Below are 21,434 nucleotides of genomic sequence, written 5' to 3' on the forward strand. Positions count from 1 at the left end.
CATCTTCCAAAGATACATGCTTTTCTTTATCCTCACAAATAAAACCATAAATGTTATCAAAACAATGGCTCTTACCTCTGGGTGGAACTATTTGAGGAAGGCTAAAAATATTTATTTTCTACATTTTTGCCTTTTATGAATGAAATCCCACAATCTGCCAAGAATCTTTTCCTTGCTCTCCCCGTGGAACTGAATTTCTCTTAAAAAAAAAAAAAAAAATGATGGTCATGGTGCAAGGAGTAATTTTCATCAGGAATCTCCATTGACAGGGCTTAATTAGTAATCTCAATTGTGAGTTTTCCTTTCATCTGAGTCATTATAACTGTTTTAATTTCCCATACTTTGAACTTGTTGATGACAAGTTTTGAAACCGTCATTTCAAATATGGAGTGCTATATAGGTGCAGACGAGTCCCGTCCCTTCGATTTCAGCTTGACACGCAATTAGTGTGATTTGTATTAGCATAATAATGAAGATGAAACAGGGGAATAAAGAAGTTATGTTGCAACAATGGTGGCATCACTTTCATGGCAACAAGTATCAGAACATGCATGTACAGATGTCTTGAATTTTTTTGAAAAAAGCAGAACAGTGCTCTTTTTTTTTCCTTTTTTAAACCGTTGTCAGATTCTGACAGCTGCTATGACTTGTTTTATTCTTTAATTCTTTCCTTTTTAATGGAAGGGCATCTTCCATTCATGGCTGCAGCAGTTTAGCCGCCTCTAAATGAGACAGAGAAACGCGGATCTCCCTGGTGGTCGATCTTTCCACAGCTGCGCTGCGATTCCACTGTGACATCAAATTAGTAATTATAGCTGAGCGGGCTGCTTTTTACAAATGACAGTCTTAGCACGCTGCCAGCAAGCAAGCCACGCAGCAGGGAATCGAGGGAAGTAAAAGAAAACATAACTGGACTCACTTGATTTCTGAGGGATTTGACCTGACTCTTTAAAGAGCCCATGTTCTCGAGAGAGAGAGAGAGAGTCCTGGGGATTTACACAAATATGCATTTTGTTCATCGTTCTGCACACTTCTCCAAACTCGGGCCTGATTTTATTAGGTAAAGTAGAGCCTGTGTAATGGAGTCACTGGGTCACGAGAAGAAGATTCCTTTTTAACATCTAACCTTCTCCCTGGAACCCGCGTGAAAGGAAACAGCTGCCCCGCAATTGGCATTTGTGTAACGATATTGGCAATAATCATTGTTGACACTTGGTAACGGGCCACAGAAGACTGCCTTGTCGATTCTTAGGCTTTGTGAATTGCACTAGCAATTAAGTGACTGTCACTCTCTCTGACATTTTACCTATTAATGACTGAAGGTTCAGGAGAATTGATCATTAATACCCTCACATCGAAAAATGCTTTCCTAAACCACTTTTCAGCATTTCTTTTGTGATCTTTAAATTTAACAAATTACAATTAATGACTCCCTCTCTCTGATTCTTTGGGATGCAGCTAAAGGCAAGGTGACAATGATGCTCAGAGCCTGAGGGACACCAGGCACAGCTGCGTGTCCTTCCGCGAATCTTTCCACTGTCAGCTGATGATCAGCTAAAGCAAGATTATCACAGTTTCCATGCCCCAAACTCAGCTAATGCTTTAACCTTCTTCTGTAAAAATCCCTTTGCTCCGCAGGGGGAGGTGAATCATTTCCCTTTGCCAGCCAGGGCTAGAAACACCTATTCCAGCACCCAAAGTACAAGGATTGGCTTCCCGTCAGGACAGAAGCAGGGCCTGTTTCTCAGACTCAAGTTAAAAGGCAACATGGGTCACATCTGCCTCATGGCCCAGAGATGTTCAATAAGAAGGGTTTTGTGGGGAGGGTGCCCAAACTGCATTAGTGGATCTGAGTCCCAGCCCCTGCTCTAGCATTAATGGAAGTTCGGGGTGTGGGGATAAATCAATTCATTTTATCATCATTCGTAAGATGAAAAGATTTGATTGTATCGTTGGTTCTCCTGCTTTAAGTGTAAGAATCTGTTGTTTCAAACAAAGCTCTCCCCTCCTGCAGAAGGGCAGTCCAGCAACAGACTTGATTTTGAGAAGTCCTGGACTTGACAATCACTAAAATCCTGTCTGTTCTAGGTATGGATGAAGGTGATTGCTCTGATTAAGGGAAGGAATGTTTGGAACTGTTATATTATATCAGCGGATGTCGGAGCAAGCCTTAAGAACCCTATAATGTAAACCATTGGGGTTAGTCTGGGAAGCAGAGTTTTTAAGATTCAACTCATTTGGAATTTGGTAAACGTGGTATGTGAAATAGAGGAGGTGACATGCAGTGGCTCTTGTGAGCACCTCCCAGGTGACAGCATTAAAGATCTCAGGCCAGTCTGGCTGGCTTAAGGTGGCATGCAGACTCTCAGTTGCTGTCGTTTCATTTTTATTTCTCTGGAATGAATTCAACCCAGAGTATCCCAAGCACACGTGGAGCGGCGCTTTAGATACGGGGGATTTTTTTTTTTTTTTTTTAAAGCTGACAACTCTTATTCGGTTAGTTCCAGAAAGAGTCACAGTGAAAAGAAAACTTAAAAATTTAGAATGGGGCCTGAATTTAAGCCAAGCTGCTGCAAATGCACATTTTTTTTTAAGATTTTATTTATTTATTCATGATAGAGAGAGAGAGAGAGAGGCAGAGACACAGGCAGAGGGAGAAGCAGGCCCCATGCAGGGAGCCCGACACGGGACTCGATCCTGGGACCCCAGGACGGCACCCCGGGCCAAAGGCAGGTGCTAAACCGCTGAGCCACCCAGGGATCCCCCAAATGCATACTTTATAAAATAATAAAATTGTGGGGCACCTGGGTGGCTCAGTCAGTTAAACATCTGACTCTTGATTTCAGTTCAGATCATGATCTCAGGACTTTGAGATCGAGCCCTGCATGGGTTTCACGCTGGGCATGGAGCCTGCTTAAGATTCTCTCACTTTGCCCTCCTCTCTCTAAAAAAATATAATAATAATAATAATAATAATAATAATAATAATAATATAAAATAAAACAATAAAACTGTGATGTTCACTAGGTTAGTATTAAACCAGAAACCAAAAATAAATAAATAAACCAGAAACCATATAGTACTTAGCAAATTTCTTAAGTTTTCAGACTGTGATTTCTGACATAATCACCATCAACATCGGTGCAACAGAATCTTCTAGTCAGATCCTAACAACCTATTTTGTGGGCCCCGCTTATAGGTTAACTGTCATGTCACAGCCTGTGGAGGAAAACCATGGTGTCACCATTGATACCACCACTTACAGTTAAAGGGCCATTACGTTTTGCAAAGTATGACAATGTTAGAAAAGCAGTAAATTTCACATTTTAAATATTAGCTTGAAAATCTTAGGGAAAATAACCCACAGCTGGGCACTGTGTTCTAAGGGGCAGAATTACACTGGGGTTTACCCAGTTTGTGCTTCTTAATTGCAGCCCGGTTTCACAAGTGTGTTGAAGTATATTCTCTTTCTTTTTTTTTTTTTTTTTTATGATAGTCACAGAGAGAGAAAGAGAGAGAGGCAGAGACACAGGCAGAGGGAGAAGCAGGCTCCATGCACCGGGAGCCCGATGTGGGATTCGATCCCGGGTCTCCAGGATCACGCCCTGGGCCAAAGGCAGGCGCCAAACCGCTGCGCCACCCAACAACAACGTTTACACACAGACAAGTTCAAAATAAAAATGATGAACCTTTCACCTGCGGGACTCTGGCCACAAATGTATCCATTCTCATTGTGGAAATCACAAAGTAGCAATGAGCTCTTGGGTCACTTTCCAAGCCCTGCACTTGCAGATGTCCAAGAAGGTTGTTACATGTGCTTTTTGTGAGAAAGCACCTGTTATCTTTGCTACTTCTGTATGAACTCTACCCATATTCACTAATTTGCCTTTTCATGTATCAAATTTGTGACTTGAATGTTTTGAGCAGCAGAACTGATTGCATTATAAGTCTCTAACATCTCTTCTTACTCTAAAATTGATGCCGCATATATGATGTTATTCAATCAAATTAACTTTGTCGTAGCTCCAGTGTAAGGATTGCCTAAAATTCTCTCCCTCACAGAAATATTTCTGGAGAATATATTTTCAGTCCCACAGATTCTGATTTTTATGAAGTTTTGTGGAAAGCCTGCTGAAGTGGGTATCATTTTCTTTTCATTTTTATTTAGGTGAGCTTGGAATAACTGGTAAATCAGGAACATAAGCAGTCCCTCACATAAGACAATAATTAGTACATATTTTTTTATGTTGTGTATTCAGCTCCAAGTGTGACAGTACAGCCCATCAAAGGACACCAGGCTGCAATCTTTGACATCAAGGCTTACAATTAGACTTTAAAAAATGGGTTGCCAAATGAGCACATCGAACAAAAATTCATTTCATACTGAAATACAAGTCCTTTAATCACAGAGAACTATGCTATGTATTATCCTTTGCATTGAAACCTTCTGGTGCCAAAATCCTGTTTGCATTAAACACTCAAGTGTGACAGGAGTACACTTCATTTTCCTGTTACAGTTACCATCCAGGCAAAAACAAAAACGTGGCTTTGTATTATATAAATTTTGGCTCTGTGCATTTTGAGTGTATATATATATATACACTCAATATATATATATATATATATATATATATATATTTTTTTACTTTCCTATTGGTAGTGGCAATATAAAATACAATAGGCTCTTTTAGGATAATTTAACATAATTGTAGAATGATGATAAAACCTAGTATCATTTTCATTTGAATTCTGCGTACAGGAAGTTACGTTTTTGACTGTGGCTACAGGTTTCAAATATTTGTGATTTTCAAAAAAAAATGTTTTCGGACTCCTCTAAGAGATACTTTGATTTTTTAATCTAACTAAAATAAGACTTCTGTATCATTTCTGGCTTCACTAACCCTTAAAATAGGCAGTATTACAAAACTTCATGCACATGACAGCAATCCAATATATCACATCACAGAACCCAGTGAAGTAGGTAAATATTTATATATAACCAACAGGTTAACTTCCACTTGGAACAAAATCTAAATCCCTTTGGTAAACATTCATTTTTGGTTTTGTTTTCAGATAATCTGCAAAATGTTTACTAATTTTGAATTTTAAAGTTTTCATTAAAAGTGCTTTTTATATTAAAAGGGCAGTACTAATGCCTTGTTTTTGTTTTCTGAATCTCCTTTCTACCTTTTTTTTTTTTTTTTTTTTTTTACCTTTTGCCTTCTTTGCCCTCCCAGGATCCATAATTTCTCTCTGACCACCTGGGACTTTGCTGAGCTGGCCTCAAAAGCACATGTTCACTTCTAAAAATGAGAGCTCTAAACTCTGTAGTTGTTAGTTCTGCATACTTTTGGCTTTTTTTTTTTAATTTCAAAGCCTGGGCCAAATCTGCCCTTAGAGATCATTTATTTCTGTCTTTTACTGAACTCCAGGGAATAATAAGTGATTATTTATTTATATTCAGAAGCATGTATACATTTAAAATATCCACATGTTGATATCTTCAGGCTCTGACACAGTTGGGTGTATATCCCGACTCTCATGGCCACGTTCATTGGTGTTTAGTTGCACAGAAACCATTTTTTACCATGACCAAGATTGTTACATAGTATGTTTCTTACTAATGAAGAACAGAGACTCAGGAGGGACAGGTTAAGTAGCTGCTTCAGAACATCACAGCTAGTATAAAAGTGTTAAATATGCCAGACTTGGGATCCCTGGGTGGCGCAGCGGTTTGGCGCCTGCCTTTGGCCCAGGGCGCGATCCTGGAGACCCGGGATCGAATCCCACGTCGGGCTCCCAGTGCATGGAGCCTGCTTCTCCCTCTGCCTGTGTCTCTGCCTCATTCTCTCTCTCTCTCTGTGACTATCACAAATAAATAAAAATTTAAAAAAAATCTTATTAAATATGCCAGACTTTTAAAAAACCTTGCTCTGGATTTATCAGCAACGAGTTTTTCTCTAGCTACACAATCCATACCTGAGAACATCAACAAATAACACTGGTTCTGTATAACCCGAGGGGCAAGCACTGCCCTAAGCTCTACATGTATGAACTCAAGTAATCCTCACAGCAATGCTGTTTGCTAATCCCAATCCAAAGAGGAGGAAACGGGATGCCTGGGTGGCTCAGTGGTTGGGCGCCTGCCTTTGGCTCAGGATGTGATCCTGGATTCCAGTGATCGAGTCCCACATCGGTCTCCTTGCATGGATCCTGCTTCTCCTCCCTCTGCCTGTGTCTCTGCCTCTCTTTCTGTGTCTCTCATGAATAAATAAATAAAATCTTTAAAAAAAAAAAAACAGAGGAGGAAACCAAGTCACAGAGAGGTTAAGTAACTTGCTCAAAGCCGCACAGCTAATACTCAGAGGAGCTGCGGTATAACCCCGGCAGCTTGGGCCCTGTTTGTGCTCATAACCTGACACTTGTGTCTGTGTCTCATGCTGGGCCATGCTGAATGGACCCCGGGTCTGGCGTCACCCAGCAAGGAAGTGTGAGGGGTCTACATCCTAATTTTATCCAAACAATGGAAGCAAGATCCTACCTAGGTTGCAAGGGCAAGAGTGTCTCTCTGCTTATGCCTTTGGCTGTCTTTATGCATTTACGCCTCACGGTAGTAGAGGTGAATGTCATTTTGGGTCCAATCCATCCCAGTAGAATTATCAAAAGGGGAAGTAACCGTGCCTCATTACACTTGGGCCCTGCTGGACTCGATGCTGAGCTTGGTTGTGCACGCCTCCCTCAGCTGGCTGGGGCCTGGGAGCAGCTCCCAGGCTGGAGTCCCTGGCCAGGGCTGGGCAGCCTGGGGAGGGTGATGTAGCACGTCCTCAGCATTGTGTGGTGCTGCAATTCCCCCATCCCACCCGGAGGCTCCCAGTCTCCACGAAACCGGCCAAGAGGACTTAATTCAGAGGGAATAAATAAAGACTTCACCTACTACCACTTCAAAAAGGTTGCTGACCGCTGGCCAGCAGCCAGGCTCCACGAGTCTGCAGTTAAGCGATTCTGAGCTGATGTCTTTAGCTCTGGGGGTTTCCTCCGCCCTCTGGCTGGTTCCACATTGAACTAGAAAGAGTATGAAAGACACCCATTAAAGAACCAGACCTGCCACTTCGAGGCTTTCAAAGCTCTCCTGGGTGCAAATAATCCAGTGTTGCAAGGCAAAGAGTAGGCTCCGTTGCTACCCACAGTTATTTCTGTGCTACTCCACAGCCCTCACCTTTGTGGGCCGTGAACCCAAGAGGTTCGTAAGGTCATTCATTCATAGCGTGGTAGTTTTCTTTAAGAAAAAAAAGGTGTTTAAAATATAAATACTTCTCATTATCAGAAGGCTATGTTGAAATTGTTCTGAAAGCTAAGCAATAAAGAGAAAAGACCAACCTGGAAACAGACTCTCAACTCTAGAGAACAAACAGATGGTTAGCAGAGCAGAGGCGGGGGAAGGGGGACCAGTACAGCTGGGGACGCACTGTGGTGGACACCTGAAACTAACAGGACCCCAAGTTGCCTATCCTGGAATTAAAATTGACAAAAATTTTTGAAAAGCTAAGCAATAAGGCTTTCTTGGGCGTGAGTTACGGTCAGGTGACTTGATCTTTGTCACCTAGTTCTTAGTGGAAAAGAACATCAAGTTTTTTCCTTTTTTAAGAAAATATTTTGTATGCAGTCTCTCAACCTATTTTTTTTTTAAGATTTTATTTATTTATTCTTGAGAGACAGAGAGAGAGAGAGAGAGAGAGAGAGATTGAGAGGCAGAGACACAGGCAGAGGGAGAAGCAGGCTCCATGCAGGGAGCCTGACGTGGGACTCGATCCCGGGTCTCCAGGATCACGCCCTGGGCTGAAGGCAGTGCTAAACCGCTGAGCCCCCCAGGGCTGCCCCTTATGTTTTAAATCCACACAATCCGTTGAATGTTCACATCGACCAGGACGGTGAGGACAAGCGGCTCTGACTACTGAAGTGTGTCACACGGGGTTGGGCGGAGCTCTGCGAACAGGCCCCAGAGCCGCGGGCGAAGCATCAGGCAGCCTGGTCCCATCTCCGGGTGACAGCTAGTTTCCTCATTGCGCTTGCCTGCCCCAAGCTCAGCGCAGGCCTTAGCTAACGTGCATAATCTGCACCCAGTTTCCCTGTCGGCATGAACCCAAGGCTAAGAGTTAAGATTGCTGGGAAACGAGGTGACGCACTGAAATGAGTCGGTGCACGTGAGATGCCTGCTGGCACAGCACCCACGCGGCCGGGGCTGAGTGTCTCCCCTTCCGAGCTAAAGCCGCAGCCTGGGCCCCGGCCTGTAAGGCAGGGAGCCAGGATCAGTCCCGGGAACCCCGGTGGTGCCCCCACGCGCTGCCCCACGCAGGCGCTTGGGGGTGGGCGTGTGTAGACCAGGGTTGGATTCCTCCAGCAGCTGCCCCGCTCAGGATCTGCCTGTCTCCTGAGCCTGTGGGTAAGCCCTTAAGTCTTTTAACCAATCTGGTTGCCCTTTTTAAAACTTGATCCAGTCTAAGTACGTCCCCAGTGCCTGTGAAATCACAAGTGAGCTTAGTCTAGTACAGGGTGCCCAGAGTTTTATGAGCTGGGATTAAGTTCTCCCTGTCACATGAGGTAAGCCTGGGGGTGCGGAGGGGGGAGCCCCAAATGGCCTTCATCTTCATTAATGTGCCTGCAATTGCAAACACCCATCCAGTGTGTCATTTCCTGCCTTGGCTCTGCTCTGACATCCCTGGCTTAGGGTTTCCCTTGCTCCCCCAAAGCAAAACTCCCTGGGCCTGTTCTTCTCGCCCACGGGTGGAGTGAGTGGGGGGCTGGGGCCGATACCTTGACCTGTAACACCGCCCCCCACACGCACACCCAGCCGCCCGGGTTGTCCCCTTGCACGCCTGCCTCTCCCTAAGGCCCTCTCAGTTTCGTATTTCGGGCTGTGCTTTTCACGAGGGTTGGTTAAACTTCGGATCCTTGCGTTTTTCACTGTGAAACTTGGTTACGTTTATGATTGTGATGGCAGAGGAACGGAGGGTTGTCTGTGCTGGACTCCAACATTTCGTGTTAATGTACTATCTTCACACTTAGGGTTTTTTATGTCGCACTTATGACATTTTAAAATTATTAAGGACAGGTTTAGGGAGCCAGTCTAGCCTACCAGTCCCCTCCATGGCTTTTGTGAAGAATCGCATTGTGTTTTTATTCCGTCAGCATAAAAGTATTTGAAAGCTCAGTCGCCTCCAAGAATGGTTCTATTTGTCCATTTTGCATACTCCTGAGACCTTGTTTTTTACCTGCTTGCTCTCCTGTCTTTCTCTCACACTAGATCACAGACTCCTTTAGAATAGAAATGTTGACCTGTTCATTTTTGCATCCATGGACATTTGGTAACTGCTAATTGAATCAAATCTTTGGATTTCTGATCTTTGCTATACTCGCTTTGTAAAGATAATTATTTTGGCAATAGTTTTAGCAAATTAAAAATCACAAAACTTCTAGGGCACCTGGGTGGCTCAGTTAGTTAAGTGTCTGCCTTTGGCTCAGGTCATGATCTTGGGGTCCTGGGATCAAGCCCAGCATCAGGCTCCCTGCTCAGCGGGCAAGTCTGCTTCTCACTCTCCCTCTGCCCCTCCTGCTCATGCATACGTGCTCTCTCTTTTCTCCCTCTCTCTCAAATAAAATCTTTTTTAAAAAATTGCAAGACTTTGAGTTTTTTTGCAAAATTAAGATGAGTACCAGAGCCACAAATTTGGAATTATATAATGTGTGTATATGTGTATGTACGGACAGATGTGAATAGTTTACACAGAGCAGTTGGGGCCTTTGAGAGATGCTTCTGTGTATCTCTGGAGTGGGTTTTCTTTTATTACTCTGAGTAACAGCAGGGGTCGCAGTGTGGGGAGCAGGAAGGAGAGTATGTTCTCAGATTTTTTTTTCATTTAGCTCACACTTATGGGAAACCTAGCCATTGAGACATTCATTAGCATACTAAGAAAATATCTTATGTTGGATTCCTTTCAGCTAAAAGAAATAAGCTATGATTAGCTGACGGGAGTAGGGAGGGGTTTTGATTGGTCTTGAGCTCTCCCGGAATACAGGGTGCACGAAGTTGCATAGAACAATCCACACTACTTTAAAAGTATATGCCCATATTATCCTACAGCATAAGCTGAATTTTTCTACTGCTTGTGACCCATGTTTTGATAGTCACCCCTTACTGTGCGTTGTGGCCGTCAGCACAAGGACAGGGTAGTTGCCGGCTCACCACCCTCTTGTTTATTTGTAAAAGACAGAACTTCTTATCTTAATATGTCTCAAGACATTTTCCTTTGGCATTGTCCAAATGCCACCAGAACTTTCTCCTTGATGGGGTGGTGACCTTCTAGAAGGAGCAGATGGCCAACCTCTGGCCGCATATTCTTCTTGGCTGAGAAATTAGATACGATTATGGGTGGTGCTTTCCTGAGACAAGATAACCTGTTATTTGTAACATGAGCCCAGCAAAGGCTATCCAAAAAGTGTCGCGGGTGTGGAGTTGGGTTGTACCAGTAAGAAAATTGGAGGTTCCTGACAAAGAAGTCCAAGAATACAAATTCTATACTTAGAAGACTTCTTGTAAGAGAGTGAATCTAAGAAAGCAGTCAGGTTTCTGCCGTGAAATCTGTTACCAAACTTCATAATATGGACAACGCGTGACCCTCCACTCCTAGGGAGATTGCGTCCAGTGGTCGTAGCTCACTGGTGCCCCCTCGCGGTGGCCAAGCCACCTCGCATTTTGTCGCCTTGGGTAAGAGGCCTGCCCTGAGCCAGGCCGACTCCATCTCCCGGGGTGGGTGCCTAACCTCCTGGGTTGGAAGGCATATATTTCTTAGATTTCATTCAAACTCCTTTCATACTCTTTGTCCTTTGTTTCAGGCCAAAGAACTACCGACTTTAAAGGATAATGATTTCATTAATGAGGGTCAAAAGATTTATATTGATGACAACAACAAAAAGGTGTTCCTGGAAAAACTGAAGAAAGATGTTGAGGTAAGAAAAGTCAAGGTAAAGGGCAGTCCCATCGTAGAAATGTCTCCACTCTTGGTCTTTAGAAGCTTCTTCAACCATCTGCTTAAATCTGCAACCGAGGCAAAAAATACATACTGTACATGATGAACATCAGATCGAAACAGGTGCATCCTTCTAGATGATCTGGTTCAGGAAAGAAGTGTGCTGGTTCAGCAGCTCCTTCCTTTAGATGATGGACCAAGGAAGGCGCCTGCCGTCGCCTGCCAGGCGTCCCCACCCTCAGGTTCCCACGTTCTTGGTCAGAGAGGAGCCTGTGTGGTGGCAGCCTGCTCTCACTGCCGCAGCCGGAGGGAGGGTACCTGTCACACAGCAAAACATTTCAAAAAACAAATGTTGAGTAACTATTTGAATGTGGGGTTTTCTTCATCTAAACCACATCTCGCTGTGAGTAAAGACCGCCCCGGTCACCTGGTGCTTTCACATTTCCACCAGCCTCTGTGAAAGTAGTGTCATTAGGCCCACCAAACCTTCCCCCTCGTGGGAACAGCACAAAGGCAGCTCGTGACCCCGGCATCACAGGAGGTGACTGTGACACGTAAAATATTGTGTGAAAATGGGCTTTTCGTCTCTCATGAGGGAGGGTGTTTGTGGGGGGGGTTTTGGGGAGTGTTATTTTGTTTAAGAATTAAAATATACTTACCCCTATCCTTTTGTTGATTTTAAAGGCATCACAGTTCTCTTGTCGGACATCCTTTTATAAAGAGTCCTTTAAAAATTAATTCAAGGAAAAAAAGATTTTCTTGAGATTTGTTAGGTTTACATGACTATGCAAAGGAAATCCTAATGTAGACAGTTACTAAACAAAGTTTTTCTGAGCTGTTACTTTCAGTCATATGCACGTGTGAATGTGGTATACTTTTTTTTAATTTTTATTTTTTTACTTTGAAATACAGTCGTCCCCCCCTCTGCCGTCCCCCACCCATACACACACCAGTACAACTCTCTACTCAGAGAGAGGCCCTAGTGGACAGTTTACTTCTTGATGTCATTAAACAAAAGCAACTAAAATGGCTCAACCAGAGAATGAGTGTCTTGCGTTCGACTGTATCCCCCAATAGGGCAGAGCAGGTTTACAATTCCCTTTATAGAGTTCTGACATCCCTTCCATTGTAAGACACCCAGGCTGATCGAGTGAGTTCGTAATTGTTTTTTAGGTCATGAACTATTTTCATAAAAAATGTTTACTTATTTTTTTAACCTCCTTGGTGTATATACTTCAGTTAGAACCTAAATATTGTTTCTTTGTGAAGGATTCAAGCGTCTGCTTACAAAGGGAAGTTGAAGAAAGTGTTTGCTTTTATCGTTTACAATTTTTTTCTCCAGTCTTTCATTAATAAATGGTTATTTTTCCACTGTTGCCAGTGGTTACTATTACAGTCTTTATTGGTTAAACATTAGTTAAACATTTCCCATACTTCAGTGTCAACTTGATCTAAGTGATAAGTACTCTAGGTAGACGTCCTCACTTTCGGTTTTTTATTCATCAATCAGCAAATCTTTGATCCTAGAATAAGACCATTTGAGCAATTATGGTAAATATCCTTTAGGGTTATGTGCTCTCTGCCAAAAAAAAATTATTTTTTATTTTATTTTATTTTGTTTTTGTTTCCATCCTTTCTTCTGTTGGCTATGTATCACTGGGATATTTAGACTCCAGACATAATGTAACTGAAGCAGTACACATTTACAGTTGAATTACATGAGGATCCTCTCAGCCCTTTTGTTGTCTCTAATAATGTCCTTGATTAGAGGATTTGGATAGTTTAATCCCATGCAGGGCTCTCGCACTTAGCTGTTTTGTTGAAATGGAAGCAGGGCATAAAGCATTCTTTCATTAAAAAAAAAATCTCAATGGCTGATAAAAATATCTTTAGTTTTGAAATTCATGCAGAAGCATCATTAAATTTTTAAGCAGGTAATTATGGTGAAGTAGCTTGACATCTGATCTTGATAAATGAGACTAGAATTTAATCTAGTTTTGTTTTTTCATTAACACTCTGCTTTCTAATTCAGCTGACTGGCCTGTTAGTTTGAGAATAGTTTTTTGGTTTGGGGTGGGGGATGGGGGCAGGGACAACTCTGTTTTTTACTTGATGCTTAAGATAAAAGAGGAGTCTATTACAGCCCAAGAGGTAATCTGTTTTTATAGCAAAAAAAGAAAATAACTGTCATGAGAATCTAGCTGCTTTTTTTTTTCCTGCAACTGAAATCCTGCTCTGTTCATATACCCTGAAAATATTTCAGTTCAGAAAGCTTTGCACATAACTACGTATTGGTGAACCCGTTTCTCCAAAAGACAGTGCTCTGTGGAGAGTGAAAATCACTTTGGCCTGGCCTGCGTGTGGCCGGCTCCGACCAATGACAGTGGATGGTGGAGAGGCGGCATGATCTCCTCTCATGGGCTCAGGCTGGGAGCCCAGGGGTGCCTGGGAGCACCCTTACTGCAGGGCATCTCAACTGTCGTGTTACTGGGTGTGCGGGAAGGAGAAGGTGGGCCACTGACATTGACCGAGCCACGAGTAGAGCCCGAACTCCTCCTGTGCAGTCATTCTCTCTTCCCTTGTAACAACTCCTGAGGATGCGGGCCGTCACCCCCTCTATGGATGAGAACACTGAGCCCGGAGACTCTATGCAGGTTGCTCAGACACACACAGCTACTAAGTCCAGGCTGGGATTTGAGGCTGGCAGAGGCCACATTTCCAAACTGCTCTGATATAAAACACAAACCGAAAATGTCTGCGAGAACACAGTTGAGACTTTGTTTCCCAATAAACGCTCCAGAGGAGGATTATTAAAACTTTTAACAAGTGACACAAAATAGCTGTTAAATAGGGCTGGCTGGAGTTTGAATTCTGCATTGCAGATGTGTTAATTCAGTCGAAGCAATGTGTTAATAAAGTTAGCAAATAAAGTGAGTTTAAATGTTGAGAAGGAGTTTATTAATAGTGCTCTTACCACATAGTTCTCTAGAAGGGCTCGTGGCGGGGCTCATTAGAGGTCTCAGAGAAGATTCGAGCTCAAAGATTTGGCATAAAGAGGAATTAATTATGAAGGAATCAGATTAGGTGGGATGTTTTGAGGGAAAAAGAAGCCGACCAAAGGTCTGGCAAATAATTATTAAGAAGCTGGAAAGGAGGAAAGGCAAAGAAGGGTCTAAGGATTTTAAAGATTTAAAAATGGTCATGCTTTGAAATCTTACGTACTTAAAAAAAAAAATCAATAAATTGGAGCCAGAAGCTTAAAAGGATGAACAGAAAACGGAGCAAATATGTATTAAGTTCCTCAAAGTCAGCTGCAGGCAAACCCCAGCAGTGGAGCCCCTCCTTCCCCCTCCTCTCCCTCCTCCCCTCCCTCCTCGCCCCTCCCCTCCATGTGGAATCTTCCAGGCCACAGTAGTTTTGTGATACCCAGCAGAAATTTTCTCTAACAAGAATCTTGGGTTTATTGCCACATTTCATTCCATTCCACTTCAGAAGAGAATTAAAATTAAGTTTGTGAAGATAAGAGCTGGTGAATCTACGGGCCTTTTCCATTTCTCCTATGGGCCTACCTGACTTGAACATGTCGACGTGTTCAAAGTGGGGGTTTGATGAGAAAGGCCTTCCACTGTAATAACAACACGGGCAATTACAAAACAGCCTCCATTGTCACCTGCGAGGCGCTGTCTTCATTGCCAAAGCTGGATTTTCTCTCTCTCTCCTCTGTCCACCCCACTGTGAGCTCAGCGGTATTATCCCATTTTATAGGTTCGATAACTGAGGTAAACTCATTGTGAAGGCACAGAGCTAAGAAGTGAGAGAAAGAAGATTTAATCTCCTATCTGATTCCCAAACCCATTCTCTTTTGATTTTAAAGATTATCTGGTACTTTACTTAAGGAACTCACAGGGTCACCCTTACCAGCAAACCCATGCTCTTAACCACTGTGCTGTCCTTGGTCTTGCATCTCCCCCTCAGTGTCATAGATCTGAAAACTTACAATGTCATAGCCACTGGGGGCTGCAGTTGGGTTCCGGGACCTTGGGTGGGTCAGAACAGCTTCTTAGCCAGGGATGCACTCTACCAGTCACCGATGGTTTCATTTGGTGTTTTGGGTACAGAGCCTCCTTACTGGGCAAGGAGCCCGGTGTGACTGCAGAGCTGCGGCCGAGAAAGGGCCTAGCATTGTGAGCAGCACCGACGCAAGAGGGGCCACTCAGGCCCGCAGACCCCCCACCGAGTAAGGCAGTCCATCCCCGGCTGTCATCCTGGCCCGGCTGACCTTTGCAGGTTCATGGCGGGCAGCCCCTCACTTTTATAGTAAAGCACACACTTGAAGGCATGTTTGAAAGCCAGCCATGTGGGGATCCCTGGGTGGCGCAGCGGTTTAGCACCTGCCTTTGGCCCAGGGCGTGATCCTGGAGACCCGGGATCGAATCCCACATCGGGCTCCTGGTGCATGGAGCCTGCTTCTCCCTCTGCCTATGTCTCTGCCTCTCTCTCTGTGTGACTATCATAAATAAATAAAAATTTTTAAAAAAAGGAAAAAAAAAAAAAAGCCAGCCATGTGAAGGTCGAACAGTAGACTTACATGTCACAGAGATAGTCCGTTCTGCAGAGACGCAGGGTAAAGGTCTCCTTTTGCTTCTAGGAGCTGCTGCCTCTGCCTTTGGTCTCAAACTAAGGGTTTCCTTATTGCTTTGTTCTATGTTGTTACTTGGCTGGGATGCTTATCTCTTCGAGAAAGGCGTTAGGGAAATTAGGGTCCTCATTCACTTGTTCAGTGCACGGCAAGACCTACCATCACTTCCTGGCAGTCAGGAATGCAGCGAGGGCAGAAACAGCCCGAGTCCCTGCCCTCATGGGCTGCCATGCTCGGGGAAGACACGTCTACTCAGATAATCTCACGAGATAAAAGTGCACCTAAGCCGAGCATCAGTAGGGAAAAGTGTGCTGGTCCATCCATCCGTGCCCGCGCTTTGGGGATGTGGCCAAGGCAGGAATCCGGAAAGGCTTCCGTAAGCAGGTGTCTCCGCAGCTGAGATCTGGAGGATCTGAGTGGGAGGCAACTGGGTGCGGGTGAGAGGGTGAGAGGGCCAGAAGGTGGCCTGGAACAGGGTCAGGACAGCCCAAGGAGTAACAGGCCGAACTGTCCTGGCCCACTGGGCCATGTTCGAGTTTGCTTCTGCCTGCAAGACGTGGGAGACCATCGAAAGGCCTTAAGTGGGGGCAGGGCAAGATCACACTTGCATTTTGAAAAGCTCTTCCCTTCGCAGGGGACTGGGGGGCAGTAGGCATAGCATCGATCGTTACCACTTCCCTGGGAAAAGCAGGGATGGAGAGTAGGGGGTCTTTGCCCTGCCACCCATGAAGCAGAACAGGACCTGGCCTGGCCAAGCCCCCACCCGCCTTATAGCCACAACACACACACACACACACACACACACACGGGGCCTCTGCGGGGAGATGTTGCCACCTGGGAACCAGTGTCTGCAGCTGAGCCCAGACCTCTAGAGGGTGTCCAGGATGGGCAAAGGGGGCAGGCCAGATGGATTCTAGAAAGAGGGGTCGGGGCAGGCACTGTGCAGTGGGGGGAGGGCAGGGGCAATGCAGGAAACAAAGGAGGTACTGGCCCTGTTCTCGGGAGCTACAGGCCGAGCTCGGCCCCAGGCACAGCCTCCCGGGACCCAAGGCCACTCGTCATACCTGCTGGGGGTGAGAGGCTATGACTGGGTGTTTCTGATGCGGTGTTTCCGAATCACTAGGCCCCCGGGGCGTTCTGAAGGGGGAAGAAAGCAGGCTTTGTGATGAAGTCTGTTGTTGGCACGCTGGTGGCGGATACCCTCGCAGAGACCCGCAGTCCTAGTAACTGGGAGGCCCTCCTCCTCAGAAACCATTGGATTTGATTGACTCATTTTTTCCCTACCAGCGTTGCAAAGAGCAGGACTTGGGAAAAGCTGCCTTAATGCAGTTTCCAGAAGCAGAGTAATGCAGTATAAAGACCAAGAGCTTTGAACCTAGGCTCCGGAATTCACTACTTCTTAGCTTTGATTCCTTGGGCAAGCTCTTTTAATCTTCCTCAGCCTGCTGGCTGCCTGTGCGGGATCGGGATGCCTGTCGGGCCAGGCCAGCTGTCTCCGTACAGCAGGGTGCACCGTGCTCCCCAAATCCATGGGCTCATGTGGAGCCCACCAGGTACCCAAGACCCAGCTACATGGCCGGGTGGCTGGCTCTGTGTTGGTAAAAGATTCAAGTACTTCACGGTATTGTCACTCCCTCAAGAGGGGGAAGGTTGCCCACACAGATGAGTTCCTGGCCATATGCACCCTGACTGACACCCAGCAGTGCCAGGGGTATGGGAGGATGAGCAGTCTACGGCCACAGGCTAAGGGAGGTGGAAGTGGAAAGTTGTTCTGTGATTACTTTAAAAGAGGAGTTTGGGAGAGCCCATGGGAGGAGGAACAGCTTCCTCTGTCTCTGGGGCTCAGAAAATTGATTGAAGGCATGAGAATCAGTGCTCTGTTTTGTTATTGGCTTTTTTCTTTTTTTTTTAACTAGAATAAGGAACATCTTTATTTCTTTGCCCAGCTTGACTGAGGTATAGTTGACCAGCATATTATTATAAGATATTCAGTGTATACACAGTGATGATCTGATGGATGTATCCATTGTGAAAGGATTTCCCCCTCAAGTTATGAACACAACCATCACCTCACATATTTACCTTTTTTGTTTTTCTTCTGGTGAGAACATTTCAGTTCTACTCTCTTAGCAAGTTTCAATTATCCAATACAGCGTTACCAACTATAGTCACCATGTTATGTATTAGGTCCTTCATCTGATAGCTATAGGCTTGTACCCTTTTACCAACTCTCCCTATTTCTCCCACCCCCCTCAGCCCTTGGCAGCCACTGAGTTCAAATCACACACACACGTGAGATCACACAGTATATATCTTTCCCTGTCTGGCTTATTTCACTTAGCATAACACCCTCCAGGTTCATCCATGTTGTCAAAATGACAGCATTTCTTTTTTAAGGCTTAACATTCCACTGTGTGTGTGTGTGTGTGTGTGTTTGTGTGTGTGTGTACACATTTTCTTGATCCATTGACAGACACTTAGCTTGTTTCCCTGCCTTGGCTATGATGAATCATGCTGCAGTGAACAGGGGAATATAGAGGTCTCTTCAAGATGATGATTTTGTTTCCTCTGGCTAGATACCAGGACTGAGATTGCCGGATGGATCATAGGGCAGCTGTATTTTTAATTCCTTGAGAACCCTCCATACTATTCTCTACAGGGGCTGCCCCAGTTTGCATTCCCACCGACGGCGCAGGAGGTTCTCTCTTCTCCACATCCTCACAAACACTTGTTATCTTGTCTTCATGATACTAGCCATCCTGACAGGTGTGGGTGACATCTCATTGTGGTTTTGATCGGCCCTTCTCTGACAATGGGTGATGTTGAGCATCTCTGTGTGCCTGTTGGCCATTCAGCACTCTTTTTTGTGAAAGGGTTTGCATGCATCAATTTCTAAGTTTGAGCTTTCTCCTACCTTGCTTACATATCTAAACAAAGGTTTGCGTGATTTTTTTTCCCGCTGAGCTTAAATGAGGAGTCAGTCTGGGCCCCGGGGGACTGATGGTGGGCAGACAAGGAAATGGGGGCTGAGGAGGAGGAGAGCAGGCAAGAGGAGGCCTGGGCTAGTGAGGACCTGAGCAGGGGCAGGTCCTCTCCTTGTCTTTAAGGGAGCCCGACTCTCTCAGCTCGGAAACCTAGCTGCTTCCTAATAGGCTCTGGAGAAAATAATGACTCCACAGGTCTTCATTTTCAGCCAGAACTTCAAGACCTATGGTTTCATATGCTTGCCATTTCCTCAATTCAGCCCGAGTCACCCAAGGCCCACCAGCTGCCCCGCATCCCTGAGCGAGGGTGGCACCAATCTTCCAAGAGTCGGGGTCACACGTCTTCCTGGGCCACGAGCCCAGGGTCAGAGCAGTCCTCGCCGAGCCGAGCCAGCCGCTGGGGAGCAGGGAGTGCTTTAGCTTTAGCCAGCAGATGGCCTGCCACGTGGTGTCCTCCGTAACACCAGCCACGCTTTAACTGATCGATAAATTTATCGATCAATAAATTGAAATGAGCGATTGCTTCAGATCAGGTGTCTGGGTATCTCTAGGAAGAGTCCTGACCTGAGAATCCAAGCAGAACCCGGCCGGCAGGAGTAGGCTAACCCGAAGAGCTGGGTCTCACCGAGGTGGAGCCGGGGAAGGAGGAAGGGGGAATCCTGGGCCCCGGCTGCTTCATGGGAAGCAAACCACCTTCAGAGTCTCTGGTCCTCCCGCTTCCATCCTCAGGAAACCGGAGCAGGACAGGACTGCGTTATTCACCAGAGCGTTGACACAGGCATTTGCTGGTTGATTGGGACATTTGGGCTTTTACTTACTTGTGATGGACAGCATAATAATCTCCTCTCGGCCCAGTGTGCTGAATTTCAAAGTGCTTTCACAAGAGACTCTGCTGGAAGCTACTTGGGAGGTCCTTGGTTTTCCCCATCAGCCAGTCTTAATTGTTGGGAGAACAGCTCTCCTCCCTCCTTCTTGCCAGTCATGCTCTCTGCTCTCTGGTGTAATCCAAGCTCTATGTGATCAATGCATGCCTCTCAGCGTCCAGCTTTGCGTTTCAGGGAAAATAATACTAGTACACGGCCAGCCTGAAGTGGGGGGCTACATGTTTGGCCAGAGAGCAGCCCGGGACTGAGAGAGCCTCGTCTCTGCTGCCTTCACTCGCAGTGTGCCCCATGCATTTCCCTGAGCTTGTCCTCTTCAAATCTGGGGTGTTAAGGCCTAACTGACCCTGTTGCCTCCCATCCCCAGTTTCTTGCCCAGTTAAAGCTCATGGACTACAGCCTACTGGTGGGAATCCACGATGTGGAGAGAGCCGAACAGGAAGAGGTGGAGTGTGAAGAGAATGACGGGGAAGAGGAGGGTGAGAGCGATGGCACCCACCCCGTCGGGACCCCTCCAGACAGTCCCGGGAACACGCTGAACAGCTCCCCGCCCTTGGCTCCTGGGGAGTTTGATCCGAACATTGACGTTTATGGAATTAAATGCCATGAAAGTAAGCACAGTTATCATCAACTCTTTTTATCTGTGAAATGGTTTGATTTTTTGCAGTTTACTGCCAGTAATTGTAATCCCAGTTCAAAGTGTGCTGCCCTCCGAGATTATTCTCCAGAGCCTCAATAATTGATTCAGGGGCAAGAGTGTATTAAAAGTAACTGTAATCTCTGGTTTTGGAACATAATGTCATAAGGTCCTTGAATTTGGTGATATTGAGGGAATAGAGCAAAGCCACAAACTATTTTATATATACAACACACATGTGCACACACTTACGTAAATGTAGATAACATATAGAAGAAAAACTTTTAAAAAGATTTTATTTATTTATTCATGACAGAGAGAGACAGAGACATACGCAGAGGGAGAAGCAGGCTCCCTGCAGGGAGCCCAGTGCGGGACTCAGTCCCAGGACCTCCCCGGTCACAACCTGAGCCAAAGGCAGGCATTCAACCACTAAGCCACCCAGAAGAAATGTTAAAAAAATTTTTCTTAGCCATCTCTTTTGTGGCTCTAGTATGTGGCCCCTCTGAACCTCACTCGGATACCCTGCAAGGGTGGGTGTTTCATCACTACCAGCCCTTTCCTTTTTCAGGAGCGGCGCAGCTGGCCCAGGGAGTGGGATGAGAATGTCTGATTTGCTGTTGTGTCTTCTGCTGAGCTGCACCCCCTGCCCCACCTGCATTAAAGGGTCTGTGGCTCTCTTTAGAGTGAGCTAATCTTAATCCTCAAAATCTGTATAACTATTTCAAGGAGGATTGCCTTCTACATCCTTAACTACTTATACATGAGAAAACCAAAATAATTTAGAGAGATGATAAATTCAGGCCTTTTGGTTTTGGAGTAATAAAAATGGTAGGTCATCATTGTTTAAAAAAAATCTCATGTACCATATCATCCAAGTGAGTTTGAGTTGTGTTTTTTATTTTGCTCACCAAAGTTTTCAACACAGAAATTTATAGTCTAATGTACTTTTCTTATTGTTTATAATTAAAGCAGCATTATATTTTTGGAAGTACATAGAAGACCGATCTTATAGATGACACATGCCTTTGTCCAGTTCTGATGCTAGACTCAATGAGAATTATGAAGGGTCATATGTACAAGCATGCCTCAAAGATACTGTGGGTTCACTTCTGGACTATCACAGTAAAGTGGAATGAATTTTTTGGTTTCCCAGTACATAAAAAATTTATGTGTACACTATACTATATAGTCTATTAAGTGTGCAATAGTATTGTCTTAAACAATTAAAAAAAATACACATATCTTATTTTAAAAATACTTTATTGC

At 45.0% G+C, this 21,434-nt stretch overlaps 1 protein-coding gene and 1 long non-coding RNA gene across 3 annotated transcripts in view; one reads left to right on the forward strand and one right to left on the reverse strand.

Moving 5' to 3' along the window:
* PIP4K2A (phosphatidylinositol-5-phosphate 4-kinase type 2 alpha) overlaps positions 1-21,434 on the forward strand; it is a 178,378-nt gene that overhangs the window by 150,757 nt on the left and 6,187 nt on the right. The window contains exons 7-8 of the mRNA XM_038529823.1: positions 10,891-11,004; positions 19,896-20,139. Coding sequence (XP_038385751.1) covers positions 10,891-11,004; positions 19,896-20,139 — 358 coding nt within the window. The remainder of the gene's footprint in view (positions 1-10,890; positions 11,005-19,895; positions 20,140-21,434) is intronic.
* LOC111091321 lies at positions 10,932-15,387 on the reverse strand. 2 transcript variants are annotated; one of them, XR_005355179.1, is made up of 3 exons: positions 14,594-15,387; positions 11,684-11,749; positions 10,932-11,342 (listed from the first exon to the last, which is right to left on the reverse strand). It is a non-coding gene; the product is annotated as an uncharacterized LOC111091321 (long non-coding RNA). The 2 variants fall into 2 exon arrangements; XR_005355178.1 differs by lacking the exons at positions 11,684-11,749; positions 14,594-15,387 and adding an exon at positions 11,452-11,673.

Source organism: Canis lupus, chromosome 2 (assembly GCF_011100685.1).
Source record: "Canis lupus familiaris isolate Mischka breed German Shepherd chromosome 2, alternate assembly UU_Cfam_GSD_1.0, whole genome shotgun sequence".
Classification (NCBI taxonomy): domain Eukaryota; kingdom Metazoa; phylum Chordata; class Mammalia; order Carnivora; family Canidae; genus Canis; species Canis lupus.